Source organism: Kogia breviceps, chromosome 16, assembly GCF_026419965.1.
Source record: "Kogia breviceps isolate mKogBre1 chromosome 16, mKogBre1 haplotype 1, whole genome shotgun sequence".
In the NCBI taxonomy this organism is placed as follows: domain Eukaryota; kingdom Metazoa; phylum Chordata; class Mammalia; order Artiodactyla; family Physeteridae; genus Kogia; species Kogia breviceps.
This window is the reverse complement of record NC_081325.1, coordinates 65,290,944-65,307,773: the sequence shown is the minus strand read 5'-3', so window position 1 is coordinate 65,307,773 and position 16,830 is coordinate 65,290,944. Positions and strand designations below refer to the sequence as shown.

Sequence of the window (16,830 nt, the reverse complement as noted above, 5' to 3'; positions counted from 1 at the left end):
GGACACAGACCCAGGTGTCACTCATCTAAAACCAGACACGTATTCCCTTACACGGAGTTCCCATCAAGTACCTCCACTGAGCAGCAGTTTGCTTTTCGTGGCAAGCGCCACCTTAGGGGGATTAAATCTTGTCCTTTATTTACTCAGTTATGCAAATAAAAACTTGCAGAGCCGTAATAAAAGAAAAAAAACACCGCTTCAAATCGAGAACTAATGTAAATGACTCTCAAGTTTCTGCCGGGATCCATCTAGTCATGTGCTGTAAAATCCTGGAAGAAAGGAGCCTAGAACTTGAGCAATCAGCGTGACGGGGTTGACATCCACTGTCAACTAAAAAGAGCCCGTCTGAAACTAAAAAGAGCCAGTTTTCTTCGTGAACACCTGTTGAGACTGAAAAGAGGCAGTTTTCTTTGTGAACACCTGTTGTTCTAATACAATACAGGATAGAGCGTGGCTAACAAGAACTAGGTAGAAAACAATTTACTAAAGAACAACGCTGAGGGAGACGCTGAGAACGGACTTGGGAGGCGCGACACAGAAGTTGTCAGTCTCCCGCACAAGATTCCTGCTGGCCATCATTCTCTACTCTCTGCGGCACGGGCTAGAGCTATTTATGTTCCTAACATTTAGAGGCAGAGTTAAAGCCCAGCAGACTCACTTGCAGATGCGGGGCGGTGGGGGGGTGGGGGTGGGGGTGGGGGTGGGGAGCGGGTGCTCCTGCAATGTTTATTTTCCCCGCACACACACTTTTAAAAGAACTAACGAAATGGCTAAAGGGAGTTCAGAGCAAGCAGATTTCGCTTTAACAGTCCATTTTAATCAGAATCCAGCCCTTCTGGGTAGTGCTGGCTGGAGAAGACAAGTCCCCTCTCGTGACTCCGTGTCCTAACAGTCCCCAAGAGAGGACTGTCCTCAACTGACTGTCCTCCACTGCCCTGTCCTCAACTCTCGAGACAGCAAAGCTGCTTCCCTCCATCCCCGTCGCCTGAAAGTCACCCACCCCACCCAGGCCTGTCTGCGCGCCCCTCTCTCCCGCCCCGGGGTTCCGGGCTCGTACACGCGCCCCCCGCGGGACAGACGTCCGGGGAAGGCGGGCCACGGGCACCGGGGACTCCCCGGCTCCTTCAGGCACTGAGGGGCAAAGCGGGGCCGGCCTTCGGAGGAGTCCGGCCCGGGGGTCCCGCCGGGGGTCGTGGGGCCAGCGGGCGCCCCGCCGGCAGGCCGGGGAGGAGCGAGGGGCAGGGGTGGGGGGTCGACGAGATGCAGACCGTCTAGCGCCAGCATGGAGGGGAAGTCCTTGCAGTTGGAGACGCCCGTGGAGTCGGTAACGCACATCTTCCAAAGGTTGGCCCAATAGGTGGCGGTGGTGATGACTGTGCCGTCGATGGTGGACACCTTCCAGTAGTCGGTGGGCAGCGTGGAGGACACCAGCACCCAGCCGGAGATGGAGACCATGAAGGCAATGATCTCCGATGCCGTGCTCGCCATGCCGCCCGCTGTAGCAGCGTTCGCTCTCGCGCACCTGCTCCGCGCCGCGACCCCCGCGCGCCCAGCCGCGCGTCTCCGCCCCCTGCGCCCCCGCCCACCCCGTCCCGCCCCCCTGCAGGCCTGGCGCTAGGGGGCGCGCGCGCGGACCCCAGGACGCGCCCTCTGGGGCAGAGAGGACTCGCGGGGAGCTTTTACGGTCGCCACCCCGGTTCTCTCGAGCCAGCTGGCCCGGCGCCCGCGGTCTGGAGGAACGCACGCCTGCGCGTCCCTGTGGCCCCCCTCCCCCACGCGCCCGCATCCCCGGGGCCGAGGCACAGCCGAGATCGGCTCTCCTGTTGGACAGACTGGCAGCCGGATGTGGACAACTTGCTGCTTTCGGGCCCTCCCCCCTCCCCCCTCACCCCCGCCCCCTCCCCAGCCCTACCCATTGGCAATAACTTGGCTTCTAGGATACCTTGTAAAAGCAGAGCAGAAAAAGCCTTTTGTGTGCCCGGAAAGGACACCAACTGCTAACGCAGCCCTTGGCCCGCTGAACTCTAAAGGTTTAGTGCCACGCTCTTTTGGGTGACCCAGTTTGGCTCGTCAAGGAGGGATCACTGCGGTTCTGGGCTCGAAGTCGCCCTTGCGCTAAAATTCTGCAGTTCCTCTTGGCCCGGCGGTATGCGGAAGGTCACTGTCAAGAGGTGCGCTGCACAAACCTAAATTCAGAACAGCGCTGCGTCGGGGCTTTCTTTACAGTCCTGGTCGTGACTGTTCCAGCCACAATGCTGGCCTGCTGATACCAACGTACTACACGTAGGACGTGCATTTAAGACGTTTCTCCTGTGGGTCCCTCCCAGCTGCCATTTCTGAGTCTCTTCTATGAGCCGATGGGCTGTCACAGCTGCTCTGTATCTTGTTTAACTTTTTTTTAACCACCTCCACCTTTTGCACCTAATTGAGGAATTAGCTCATTCCTTCATTGCTGTGTCAAAGCAAACTTAAAGATCAGGGTGTACTTTTGGCTCCAGAGTTCACACAGTTGAGCATAAATGAGAGAGCAAAGACTCTGACTTTATTATGGGTTTATTATTTGTCCGTGTAAGGGTCTTGCAGTTCGTGGTATGAACTTTCAGGATTTACTTCTTCCCCAAAGTAACCAAGGTCTAAAACCTCTAAATCAGTTCTGCTATAATAACGCTAGTTGCTAACCCCCAAATTGCAGGGACACTTTGGTTCATTGTGAAGAGTTTCTCAATTCCCCTTTGTCACTTAAAAAAAAAACGAAACAAAACAAAACAAAATTGGTACAGAATGAAATTAGAGGCGATTCAACATCTGTGAAGAAGAGAGGAGGTTGAATTACAGAAACATCAAAACAGATTTGGGAGGACCATTGGAGATTGTATGGATACACTCCACACTCCACACTCAACGAATCATCCTATTTCTTTTTGAACTTTTGAATTTTATTCTATTTTTTATACAGCAGGTTCTTATTAGTTATCTCTTTTATACATATTACTGTATACATGTCAATCCCAACCTCCGAATTTATCCCACCACCACCAACTGCCCCCAGCCACTTTCCCTACTTGGTGTCCATACGTTTGTCCTCTACATCTGTGTCTCTATTTCTGCCCTGCAAACCGGTTCATCTGTACCATTTTTCTAGGTTCCACATATATGCGTTAATATACGATATTTGTTTTTCTCTTTCTGACTTACTTCACTCTGTATGACAGTCTCTAGATCCATCCACATCTCTACAAATGACCCAAATTTGTTCCTTTTTATGGCTGAGTAATAGTCCATTGTATATATGTACCACATCTTCTTTATCCATTTGTCTGTTGAAGGGCATTTAGGTTGCTTCCATGACCTGGCTATTTGTAAATAGTGCTGCAATGAACATTGGGGTGCGTGTGTCTTTTTGAATTATGGTAGTGAGATTGTTGGGTCATATGGTAATTCTATTTTTAGTTTTTTAAGGAACCTCCATGCTGTTCTCCATAGTGGCTGTATCAGTTGACATTCCCACCAACAGCACAAGAGGGTTCCCTTTTCTCCACACCCTCTCCAGCATTTGTTGTTTGTAGATTTTCTGATGATGCCCATTCTAACTGGTGTGAGATGATACCTCATTGTAGTTTTGACTGGCATTTCTCTAATAATTAGTGATGTTGAGCAGCTCTTCATGTGCTTCTTGGCCATCTGTATATCTTCTCTGGAGAAATGTCTATTTAGGTCTTCTGCCCATTTTTTGACTGGGTTGTTTGTTTTTTTAATATTGAGCTGCATGAGCTGTTTATATATTTTGGAGATTAATCCTTTGTCCATTGATTCATTTGCAAATATTTTCTCCCATTCTGAGGGTTGTCTTTTCGGCTTGTTTGTAGTTTCCTTTGCTTTGCCAAAGCTTTTAAGTTTCATTAGGTCCCATTTGTTTATTTTTATTTTATTTCCATTACTCTAGGAGGTCAATCATCCTGTTTCTAGAGATAATATTCAGTTCATGCTGAACCTTCTGGACTTCAGATTCAGTGCATGGCAAGGTGTGTGTTCTGGTTCTGTTTCGTACTGACAGCCTTTTAGCAAGTTTTTGTTTCTATTGAGCCCACATCTGGCTGTCTTTAACATCCATCCAACTGCCATGATTTGCACTGAGACGACACAGGGTAAGTCCTACTTTGGGGCCGTGCAGCAGCTCTTGGGAACTGTGTTTGTGTGTGCATGGCCATCTCACAGCTTGTGTGAATGGGAACACGGGTGAAGACCCGTTTGCTTAGTGGGATGCAGACATAGTTCCGCTACTGTGCTCCTCTTGGTCCCAGTTGGTCCTGTTGTGTCATGTTGGGTTCATGGCGGGTCAAGCTTAACACTAGTTTGGGAAGCACCTACCTAACCTCATCCTTCTCATCTTCCCTTCTATTCAAGTCAGTCACCTTTGAATAATGACAACAAGTGTCCTCTATTCTTTTGTATGACTTGCCTTTTTTTTTTTAAGAAGATGTTGGGGGTAGGAGTTTATTAATTTATTTATGTATTTTTGCTGTGTTGGGTCTTCGTTTCTGTGCAAGGGCTTTCTCTAGTTGCGGCAAGCGGGGGCCACTCTTCATGGAGGTGCGCGGGCCTCTCACTATCGCGGCCTCTCTCGTTGCGGAGCACAAGCTCCAGACGCGCAGGCTCAGTAGTTGTGGCTCACGGGCCTAGTTGCTCCGCGGCATGTGGGACCTTCCCGGACCAGGGCTCGAACCCGTGTCCCCTGCATTATCAGGCAGATTCTCAACCACTGCACCACCAGGGAAGCCCTGATTTGCCTTTTTAAAGTGCTTTTATTGTCTTAGTTTCTTGTCCTCCAGCATATTTCCACTATTATTTCTGTGCCATATTTCTTCCTGAATGATATGCTTATGTCTAATCCAATTTACTATTCAGACAACACAAGAAGTCATGAACCAGGACATTCCTATGGAGTTTCCTAAAGTTAAAATTTGCACAGATGTTGGTTTTATACTTTATTTCCTGGTCTTGTTTGAGTGTCTTTGTTTGCTTGTGTCTTCCTCACGGTAGTTTCTCACTAAAATTGTTGATTCATTTTTTTGCAAGACAAAACCCTGACTTACTTTTGACCCAAAAAAGTCTAGTGTTGTGACCTTGAAGACTCAGGCAGCTCCTAATTTATCAACAGATTGGTTGTAAATTCCATTGTTTGGAACCAAAGGTACATTGTTTTACAAAAAGAACTGTGAAGACTGATTCAGAGTTTCAGACCGTTCCCCCCAAATTTAACAGATAATGTAGTTTTACCTACTGTACTTAAAATATCCACAAACCCACCGTTGCAACATAGCTTCCAGAGGAAACAAATTCTGAATTCTAACTTGAACCTCCAAGAAAGACCCTCTCTCTCTGTATCACCAGACCGTTTAAGCCAGGATCTCTGGGGGTGGCTCTGGTAGTGATTTTTCCAAAACTTCTAAGGTACAGCCAGGCTGGAAACCACAGCACTGATCAGTTGAGTCGCATGTATATGTGTTTAAACAGTCAATGAAGCAAACCAGATGGTGTGTGTTATAGAGAAAAAGAATATTCATCTGTTGGTTGAAAACTTCGAGAAAAGAAATATTCTTTTACTATAGAGATGGTAACACACAGCTTCAACTTAAAAGGATTGAAAGTACCACAAACAACCCATAAATTATGACCCGGGTGGCAGCACTATTATTCTTTTCCCGGCTGAAACAGACTAGGGTCGTCATGCCTGTGGACTTGATTAATTTTCTTTTATTCTCTGTCTGTTCTGTGAGGTTTGACAGCCCCAAACTTCTCTTCTCTGGCATGTACTGCATATTAACTACAGAGAGTTACCTTTAGAGCCCACAAGTGCCTGACCAAAGGATGAAAAATGTTAACTTTCTTAATACCTAAAGAATATTATGTAAGGAATCAAGCATTTACTTTAGAATGTCTTATATCTTAAGCTTTTCAAAACTAGTTTAGTCAGAAGAAACCACATAATCCAACATAAGAATGTCCAGAAAAGGAAAATAGACCAAATAGATTTTTTAAAAAGAAGTAATGTATAAATGGCCTGTTTCACTTTAAGATTCTAGAGTCCCCAATAACCTTTGCAATTGATCTGCAAACCCATTTACAGAGTACCTTTCAACTGATAAATACTTCCTTATTTTCTTTAGGATTCAGTTCACTGAAATTTTTATTTAACTATTCATAACAAACCGTTCTTAATTTAAATATAAAAGTGAATACAGTTAGAAAGTTACTTCTCCAAATTATTCAAAGTAACATCTTAATTGACAATAACTTGGCCTTTACAAAAAACTGTCGTTTTTTTCCAATATGAAAAGTACTAATTTACCTATAATAAATTTGACATGAAGACATTTACTGTCCTGAAATATATTCTGGGCCTTTCCACTTTTGAGAACTAAACCACTGAGATTTAGCATTGGAAGTTATTTCTTTGGCATTATTATGGTTATCAAGGAGTTGGGGAGTGGGAGGTACAAGATATCGGGTGTAAGGTAGGCTCAAGGATGTATTGTACAGAAGGGTAACAAAGCCAATATTTTTTAATAACTGTAAATGGAAAGTAACCTTTAACATTATATAAAATTTTTTTAAAAGGGGAAAAGTTGGGGCTTCCCTGGTGGCGCAGTGGTTGAGAGTCCGCCTGCCGATGCGGGGGACACGGGTTCGTGCCCCGGTCCGGGAAGATCCCACGTGCCGCGGAGCGGCTGGGCCCGTGAGCCATGGCCGCTGCGCCTGCGCGTCCGGAGCCTGTGCTCCGCAGCGGGAGAGGCCACAGCAGTGAGAGGCCGGCGTACCGCAAAAAAAAAAAAAAAGGTACTCTTCCGGTTCCCTCATGCTCTTTCATTTCCTTACCTCTCTTTCAAGTTGTAAAATTACGTTCTCCATAAAAGAGGTATTAGAGTTAGACTGACATGCAGTAAGTGAATAAAGGTGAACTGTATTGCACATCTTAAAAATACAGTCTTCAGTAGGGTGCCAGCATGGTAGAGGTTGATGCTGAGAACCGAGGAAGAGAAACCAGGAAGTGAGGGTGAGATTAGTTGGGGGTGGGGTGAGGAGAGTTCAAAGGGAAGTGAAGCAGACCTGAGAAATAAAACTAGAATAGCAGTTAAATGTAAAAGAGGCTGAGCAGCTACAACACAGGATAAGGGCAACAAATGCAAGGAGAGAGGAAAGGAACAAAAAGATTAAAAAAAGAGATGGGAAGCCCCAGGGTAGGGCTGGGAAGGAAGGGCACCAACAGGGCAGGAAGGCAGCACTGAGGAAAGAAGATGGCTGAGCACTGAGAAGTGGGGAGTTGTTTCCACGGCCTTCACCTCTCTGCACGACTGCGTGTAAGGGGTGGGAAAGGCCACATTCTGGTGCCTCTTCCAAACGAAGAGACTTTCCCCTTCCCTGGGCCTCAGAATAGAGCTGGTGAGAAGTTGATTCAAAGCGCCCAGGTGTCCAGTGTTTACCATTTGGCTCACTTCATGGGAGGAATTTGTGGACGTTTAAAATGAGTACTTTAAGAGTCAAAAAGGAAAGTTCTTACACAAACGTACCCATAAACATAATTAATTGTGAGGTTTTTCCAAAATGTAGACTTTCTTCTATTGTTGTCTAATTAAAATGTATATGGGAGCCTTTGAGGTACCACGTACTGCACTCTTAAGTACTGCACTCATTTAATTGCAACCCTGTGAAGTAAGTACTATTTTCATTCCCACTGCACAGCTGTGGAAACTGGACCACAAGGAGATGCAGTAACTGGCTCTGAGAGGTAATGGGGGCAGTTTCAGCTGAGCCAGTGTAGTTCTAGAGTCTGCACTCCTTTGTCATCAGTCATTTGCTTTCTACCAAGACAGCACTTAGTAGATCATGTACTCGGTTAACATTGGCTGAGTATTAAAAACAAGCACACACAAAAATAGAATAATTCTACATAATTTGTATTTATCTTTATTTTTTAGGAGAATGGCTTTTATAATCAGAAACATTTGAACGGGGTACCTAATTTCCTCATTTTATTTCATTTTGTGACTATACCTCGCAATAGGTGAATTGAAGTTCATTAATATGCTGTTTAACAAAGTCCTGAGCAATGCTAATTCATTATATCACAGTTTGTATCGAGAATATTTTTCTTAAACTGTATATATGTGTGTGCATATGTATGTATATAGATATGTGTGTAGGCACACACAAACACAAAACAAACAGGTCACTAGAGTATTCCTGTCTTCTCGTGCTTTAGGTCCTGTACTGGGCTCTGAGCCAGTCAGAGCTAACGCAGCTGACCTCAACATGAATGTTTTAATGAGCAACCATCCTTCTACCTTGCTAACCTGAATTGGGGGAGTTCTGTGGTGTGTGTTGTTTACTGTGCATGGCCTACGCTTCTTACGTTTGTTTTCTGATTGAAGTTTTGACCCATATTGGCCAACAAAAGGTGTGCCACAATTCAGATGTTAAAATGCAAGGTTTTTTTTCCCCCCGCTAGGTATTGCCATGTTGTTTCAGGAATGGCTGTACCCCGTGGCGTGTTCACAGCAGTGCAGGACTGTTCTAGTTTTTCTCATATTCTCCCCAAACTTATTTTATCTAACCACATAATTGTTACATTACTGTAAAACCCAAGTTTATCTGTCTCCAAAGTTCATGTTCTATTTAAATGGTAACAGTCATCCAAGTTTTGAAGACATTCAAAGACATGTTTTTTTTTTTTTTTTTTTTTTTTTTTTTTGCGGTATGCGGGCCTCTCACTGTTGTGGCCTCTCCCGTTGCGGAGCACAGGCTCCGGACGCGCAGGCTCAGCGGCCATGGCTCATGGGCCCAGCCGCTCCGCGGCACGTGGGATCTTCCCGGACCGGGGCACGAACCCGTGTCTCCTGCATCGGCAGGCGGACTCTCAACCACTGCGCCACCAGGGAAGCCCCAAAGACATGTTTTTAAAGATTAAACATAGAAACATTATAAATTTGCAGACATTACTGTATCCAAAGTTAAAAGATAAGTCATTATCTGAATATTTTTTGGTCCATTACTATTTATTCTCCTCAGCCTCCTCTTACGTGATTAGAACAGAAACATAGTGGTGTGGTAATAGAGACATCTGGCATATTGCACTGAGGTGTCAGAAAAACAGGTATATATGTGCGTACACGTGTTCGTGAGTGTGCGTGTATCACATACACAATGGGCTAAGGGAATAGAGGCTGAGAGATGAAAGTATAAGCGAGACAAGAGTGACCTGTAATAATAACAAAGGAAGATGTTTTCTCTGTAAAACATTGGTTGGAAGTGAAGGTGATAAGGGTAGATGAGACGGCAAAGGGATTTTTAATATAAGCTTGTATGTCTGTGTGGGAAGGCGGGACCACTGACCAGCTCCTGCTTCATCGGGTCACTTTAGCCATCGCCATCTATAGACACATATCTGAGCATTGGAGATGTAATGCATCTAAGGAGCAATATTAGTGCTGTTCCTGTGTGTTTGGGTTGATGAGGAAAAGGTAGAACACAATGACTGAATTAGGCGTTTCGGTCATGTCAGCGTGACCAACTTCTTTGCTTTTCTCGTTTCGAGTTAAATTGTCCAGGTGTTGGGAAAGAAACTTGTAACCACAATCTCATCATCAAATAATGTATTTTAATTGCTAGGTGTGCCAAAGTGCAAGTTTTCTTGCCCACTGATTTTTGCCTTCCATTTCCTCTACCATATACTTTTTTTTTTTTTTTTTTTAATTTGCGTTACACGGGCCTCTCACTGTTGTGGCCTCTCCCATTGCGAAGCACAGGCTCCGGACGCGCAGGCTCAGTGGCCATGGCTCACGGGCTCAGTTGCTCCATGGCATGTGGGATCTTCCCGGACCGGGGCACGAACCCGTGTCCCCGGCATCAGCAGGCAGATTCTCAACCACTGCACCACCAGGGAAGCCCTCTACCATATGCTTGAAGGCAACCCCAGCTGCCAGGGGATTTGCTGGAGGTGACTTTAAGGAAATGACTGAGAAAACAGAGGTGATCAGAGACATTGAACATGACTGAAGCCTGGGATGTATGGCCAACTATGGGAATAGTGGCCTAAAAAAAGCGATAGCCAGGAAGTTGTTTTGACTTCTAGGGGTTTGAAGAGATTGGAGGAGCCGGTGTAAGAGGTTGGGATTCACTGCCGTGAGAAGATTAAACAGCCCGTAGAGTTCACCCAGGTTTTGCTCCTGTTTCGAAAACAGCATTATTCACTCGTTGGAACAAATCATAATGCATTTATTGAGCTCCTGTTATGCTCCAGGCATAATTCCACACAATGTAGGCACGGTGTACGAAACACACAACATCTCTGCCCTAACACACCTGACATCCTCCTGGAGGAAACAAATACAAGGTACAAAAAAGATTTAGTATAGCAGATGATATATGCTAAAGAGAAGACATAAGCCAGCAGGGAAGGGGGATGTTATGCAAAGTGTGTGGCGTGGGTAGGTGGGTTAAATTTTGGTTAGGTGGCCGGAGAAGCCCTCCTTGAGAAGACGACTTTTGAGTAAAGAGCTGACGGGAGTGAGGGAGTTAGCCGGGTGGATAGTTTCCGGCAGAGCATTTCTGGATGGCGAGCACATCTGACCTGAGCAACACTGGGGGGGCTGGAGTAGCTGCAGCAGAGGCGATGAAGGGGAGGGGAGGGGGCAATGAGGACAGAGAGGTAACTGGGTGTCTGCGTGTGTGTGTGTGTCCGCTTGTGGGGGGGTGGGCGGGGGTGTCTGTAAATCTGGGCAGCTCGTGGACAGCCCTGTAAGTCCTCATAACAACTCTGGCTTTTCCACTGAGTGTGACGGGATGACATCGGCAGGATTTGTGAAGAGAGGGGATATCAGACTTGGCTTTTAGGATCCCTCTGAGAAGAGCCTGAAGGCGAGTCAGTGTAGAAGCAAGGACACCTGTTGGGAGGTGAGTTTAATAGTCCAGCTGAGTGATGATGGTGGCTTTGACCAGACTGGAAATGGATGGTAGGAAACGTCATATTTTGCCTTTTGGATCTATCTGGAGGGTAGAGTTGACAAGATTCTGATGACTGGCTGAGACGTATGAATGAAAAGGAGAAGTCAAGGAAGACACCAGGGCTTTGACCTCAGCCATTGGAAGGGTAGAGTCGTTTCCTGAGATGAGGAAAGCTCCAGATGAGCAGGTTTGAGGTGAATATCAAGAGTTCATTCCGTTTTAGATATGTTGAGTTTGGGGTGCCCAGTAGACATCCAGGAGGAGAAGCCAAGTAGACAAATGAATCTACAGGTTCAGGGCAGAGGTTCAGTCTTAAAATGTACACTTTGGAGTCTCCTGTGGTTAGGTGGCATTTACACCGTGGAACTAGCCAGATCCTCTCTGGCAGGAGTGTAGATAGAAAAGAAAGGGTCTAGGAGGCAGGGAGGACCCAACAAAGACTGAGATGGCACAGCCATCTAGGTCAAAGGAAAAAAACAGGAGAGACAGTTCTGGAAGGCATGTGAAGAAGCTGTTTAAAGAGGAAGAAATGGAGTGATGTCAGGCAACGCTGAGGATGCAAGTCATGGAAGACCGAAGAAGAAAGACCACGGAGGTCCTGGAGGTCCTTGAGTGGAGCTGATTTGTGGAGAATGTGGGACCAAAACCAGATGGGGCTGGGATCAGTGGACGGTGGGAGGGGAAATGCAGCCAGGAAGAGGAAGCAGCTCTTTAAATAGAGGCGAGAAATGGCGCAGGGACTGGAAGGAAAGTGGGACCATGAAAGGCTGTTCTTTTTCTAAATTTTTTTTTTTTTTTTGCGATACGCGGGCCTCTCACCGTTGTGGCCTCTCCCGTTGCGGAGCACAGGCTCCGGACGCGCAGGCGCAGCGGCCATGGCTCACGGGCCCAGCCACTCCGCGGCCTGTGGGATCCTCCCGGACCGGGGCACGAACCCGTGTGCCCTGCATCGGCAGGCGGACTCTCAACCACTGTGCCACCAGGTAAGTCCCGCTCCTTTTTTTTTTTTTTTTGCGATACGCGGGCCTCTCATTGTTGCGGCCTCTCCCGTTGCGGAGCACAGGCTCCGGACGCGCAGGCGCAGCGGCCACGGCTCACGGGCCCAGCCGCTCCGCGGCACGTGGGATCCTCCCGGACCGGGGCACGAACCCGTGTCCCCTGCATCGGCAGGCGGACTCTCAACCACTGCGCCACCAGGGAAGCCCTTGTCCATGAATGTGTAACCCGCGGATCCCGAGGGCCAACTGTCTAAGTGTTAGTTTGATGTCATTTAAAAACAATATGGTACACATGTTTTACAGTTCTAGAAAATGGGAGTTAGAAAGTACTTTGAAAATTATTTAATTCAACATTTTACAGATGAGACTGGAGTCCATAAATGACTTCTTAATGTATATTAAACTAGAATGTATATTGGAATATTGTATCAATTGGAATAACATGTTGTGTGTGTTATTCTTCAAACATGTGAATTCAAAAAATGATCCAAGTTGAAGAAAAATCTGAATTATAATCAAGGTTTGAATACTTAAAAGTTGAAAATATCGTATTTCATACAGGTTCTCCTCAGTGATATATTAGTGCCCATAAAATATTTAACAAGTATGTTACTAGGAGGGTTTTTTGTTTGTTTCAGGTTAATGCAGAGTCATCTCTACAAATGGCTTTTGAATAGTAACATGAAAAAAAGGGAAATAACAATGGAATTGTATACTGATAATAAGGTAGACAGATAATAGACACACCTCTTTCTGTGGTTCAAAGCAGTAGCTGTTTCTATGTTTGGTTGGGATTTGTGAAGAGTTAGTAAAAAGATGTAAAGAACAAAGTTGATGTCATGTTTTGCCTACAATTATTATAACTGCCATGCCTCTAGGATTTCGGACATAAATCTTTCTGACAAACAAATATGCCCTAAGACGACTACTTCCACACATATAATTCACCCATATATGTAATCCTATAGAATTAAGCAATGTTTTGTTTTCCAATGAAAACACTACATGAGATTATATTGTGATTTTTTTGACATGGTAAATAAAGCATCCAGTGTAATTTGTTTAAGCAAACTGAATGATAGTTGAGTTCGTTAGTTTCTAGAGTTTATATACTATAGAGGAGAAAAGCAGATAATAAAATTCCATTATTTCATAATAATTTTCAGATGCAGTTGAAAGGATCAAATAAAGCATGGATGTTATAAAACTGGATATATTATGGGTATTTGATAAATAGTTGAATTTAATTTTATTAGTCAAAAAGGATAAATGGCTTAAAATATTGGATGGAATGTTAAGCATAAACTCTGAAAAACTGTCAATGTTTAATTTTTATTTGCTCTTTCAAGTAAGTTATGTTTTTAAATGACGAAAAATCATGTCCTTTCAAATTACAATCTTGCAACAAAAATAGGGCTTTATACTTCAAATGATCAAATTAATCATCAGATAATTGCTTTTTTGTTTTTTTAAACCTATTATATATACATATATATATAAATAATTATCACTAGAGAAGTTTTGTACAGATGTTAGGAATCACACAATATGGAAATGCAGTGTTTTTTTTCATTTGTTTGTTTTGCTCTGTTTGTAAGCAGAGTTGATTACCTATCATCTGCCAGGAATAGCTACCTGGTAACTTAACTCACAGATTAGGATCTTAAGTTTCTTTTATCCTTTTTCCTAACAGCCAATTAATTTTGACGTTCAAGATGCTTGTCTTTCACTGGTTTAGGGAAAAGCCCAGCTTGGCTCTAAGTAGTGTGCAGCTCCACAGTCTTATCTATTTAAAATGAGACTGTTCTTTCCTCACCACATGGAAAGCTCTAGCTAGCTGACTCAGTCTCAGGGCACAAGACTTCTCAAAAGGGTGGATTTTAGACCCCCATATAGCCTAGTGTTGGCTTTACCTAATCACTGGACAAACGTGAGTCTTTACTGATTATGACTTTTTTTTTATGATGGTTATGACCATGACTGACTTTACTGTAACATTTTTTGATCATTTACTGAGTGTAGCGTACTTATTTCTAGGGCAAGATTATTTCTGGCCAGAAGGGCCAAAGATGAACCACATTTGTGACCACAATTCAGAATCACATTGGCTTTTGAAGTATATACCTTCATATTCTAAATCAAATAATCCTTACATACATGAAACAGTGGAGTTTAAACGCCATCAAATCTTCGTCCTGTCCCTAATTCCTATGGTTGTAAAGTAATGGACATAGAATATACCATCTTTACATATGAAAACCAGAAGGTCAAAGAGGCATTGGAAGTTTTGGGGGTTTGGGTTTTTTTAATCATTACCCTTGGGTGCAATTTATGGAAATAGAACTGCACTGGCATTTGAAGGACCTGGCAAGGAGTGGTAGCTCTGTCACTACTTTGTTAACTTTCGGTCTAAAAAGTGAGTGGATTAGAGAGTCTGTAAAATTCTGCATAGCTCCAACAGTGAAGGAAATAAAAAATGCTGTAGGAGAATATTGTTTCTGCCTCCTTTTCAGACAGTGCTGGCAAGGCAAAACCAAGAAGGAATGGGAGAGACAGAACGAGAGAAATAGGGTTGAAAAGAAGGTTCAAATGCGAAGCAATAATGGCTAGTGTGATGGCGTCATCGTACACATATGGAACCAGCAGCAGTTAGAATCACCGAGAAATCTTTCTCACCACTCCAGAGAATTACCCTTCAGTTCTCAAATTTTGCTCAAGTTTTGTTCATCCTTACCCCCCACTTGCTCTTAGTTCTGTTCACTTGCTTCTGTTTGCCTCTTTTAACTGGAAGCAAAGAACAGTAACCTACAGCCTGGTCACTCCCTGTCCCCGGAAGTGTTAGAAAGAAAGGCAGGGTGGGTTTCGGTTTTATGTGCACACGGTCTGATTCCCTTGGGTCTATTCTGGGGCATCGGGGCCTGTGTTTATTTTCATGGCTGGAATTAAGCAATTTGTAGAAGGTCCCACCGAAGGTTAATGACGGAGGACCCAGGGTGAGCATGTACAGCTGCTGATTTCTCAGCGTGGGCCCTGGGCCTCCGGGCCCTGCGGCTGCTGCACACGGCGTTCCAACTCGCACACTTGTCAGCTGCAGGGAACTTCCTCTGCCCGTTGTTGTGAACACGTCCAAGAGAGGCCAAATACCAACACCTCGAAACTTTAAAAACACTACATATCTCTTTCAGTTTTAAACAAGAAAGTGTCATAGGGTAGTAGACTGGTGTTGTCTGTGTCGGTGGGGAGATGCAAGCTTCCGACAAACATGAAACGTCTCTCAAGCTCTTAAGCTAGAGATGTGATCATATTTTTACAGGTAACAAAGGGAGCCAACTCTAAAACATCAATATCATTTCTTGCAGCCACTAACCAGTATCTAATCTTTGTTTAGATTTTTTTTTCCCCCAAAAGGCTTCATATATGCCATGTGTTTCTTATCTTATTTAGACTAGCAATTAAAAGTAATCTTTTGTAATTTAATATACATCCTGCTAGATTTCAGTGGTAAACCGTTCTTAATGGTAAATGTTTTTCAGAGAATCAAGAATATCCTTCAGAAGCTGGTTAAGAACCAAAGGAATGATAATCATTTGAGTTCAAAATAACGAGCATCTTCTTAGTTCTACAGTTTTTTTCTCAAAAAAAAAAAAAAAAAGAATGTAAATCTTGTCATGACAATATTCTGGAAAGGTAGAAAATGTAACTTCCCTAAGAAATAGAACCATCTTGTAATTAGCTTTTATTCCCCATTTGCCTTTATGTATAATTAATGCTCTTAAATAATGCAACAGCTTTCTTTCAGCTGTGCATTTCTAATTGAATATTTTTTAAACTTTTATAAAGTCAGATTCATTTTATAAACAGATTGATTTCGCTCTGTGAGCTTTACACCAGTGAATGTGGCCTACCTTTTAAAGTCATGTACCAACTGGAAAATGATCATTTCAGAGAAGATGTATTGAAAAATGCATATTCCCATATGTCTCAATAGAAATACTGAATGTGAAAACAGATTCGAAATCCAGTCCTATCACCAGGCTCCTCAGCCTTTCTTCGGTTATTGTTGTAAGATGTACTTGTGTCTTAGATGCCTTTGTACCCTCGATTTTCACATAATTGTCCCCAAACATTTTTGGTGGTTGATTGATCTGGTTTTCATTGTTGAAGAGCGATGCAAAGTTTCAGAAACGTAACAAAGTTTGGCATGATTAAATGAGTATTTAAAAATTGCCTTCTTGATAGTCTATAGGAATGAAATATAAGGGGGTTCGGTGTTGCCATAAGAGGTAAAGCAGAACAAGGGTGTTGGCTGTGTCAGGGGCAGAGGAAGAGGAGGAGTCACGGGCTCCCAAAATCCAGAAAAGAGATTGTGGTAAAGATGTGCCCTAGAGAAGATGAGATTGTTGGCCGGTCACAAGCAGAAATCAGCATGATGACTCAAATTATAGCACTCGGGCTTCCCTGGTGGCGCGGTGGTTGAGAGTCCGCCTGCCGATGCAGGGGACATGGGTTCGCGCCCCGGTCCGGGAGGATACCGCGTGCCGCGGGGCGGCTGGGCCCGTGAGCCATGGCCGCTGAGCCTGCGCGTCCGGAGCCTGTGCTCCGCAACGGGAGAGGCCACAACAGTGAGAGGCCCGCGTACCGCAAAAAAAAAAAAAAAACAAACCACCAGTGACTAATCAATTAGCAAACAAACTTTCAGTGTTTCTCTACTATCGTTGGTTTTCATTTTTAGGGGCTAGAAATCAATTAAAATGGTGTTTTCCCTGGGTAAGTGTTCATTGTAACCATGCACCAGCAAATTATCTGGCAGTCAGGGGATCATAGAGATAGA

General features: G+C 44.3%; 1 protein-coding gene across 3 annotated transcripts in view; it reads right to left on the bottom strand.

Annotated features, from left to right (window-relative positions):
• The window catches only part of CLDN10 (claudin 10), a 93,121-nt gene that overhangs the window by 18,068 nt on the left and 58,223 nt on the right, over positions 1 to 16,830 (bottom strand). For 2 of the 3 annotated variants that reach the window (XM_059042326.2, XM_067016884.1), the window contains exon 1: positions 1,269 to 1,531. The exons of the other annotated variant lie outside the window; for it this stretch is intronic. In XM_059042326.2, coding sequence (XP_058898309.1) covers positions 1,269 to 1,488 — 220 coding nt within the window. In that variant the 5' untranslated portion in view covers positions 1,489 to 1,531. Of the gene's footprint in view, positions 1 to 1,268; positions 1,532 to 16,830 lie in introns of those variants that run through there. 3 annotated transcript variants of the gene reach the window in all.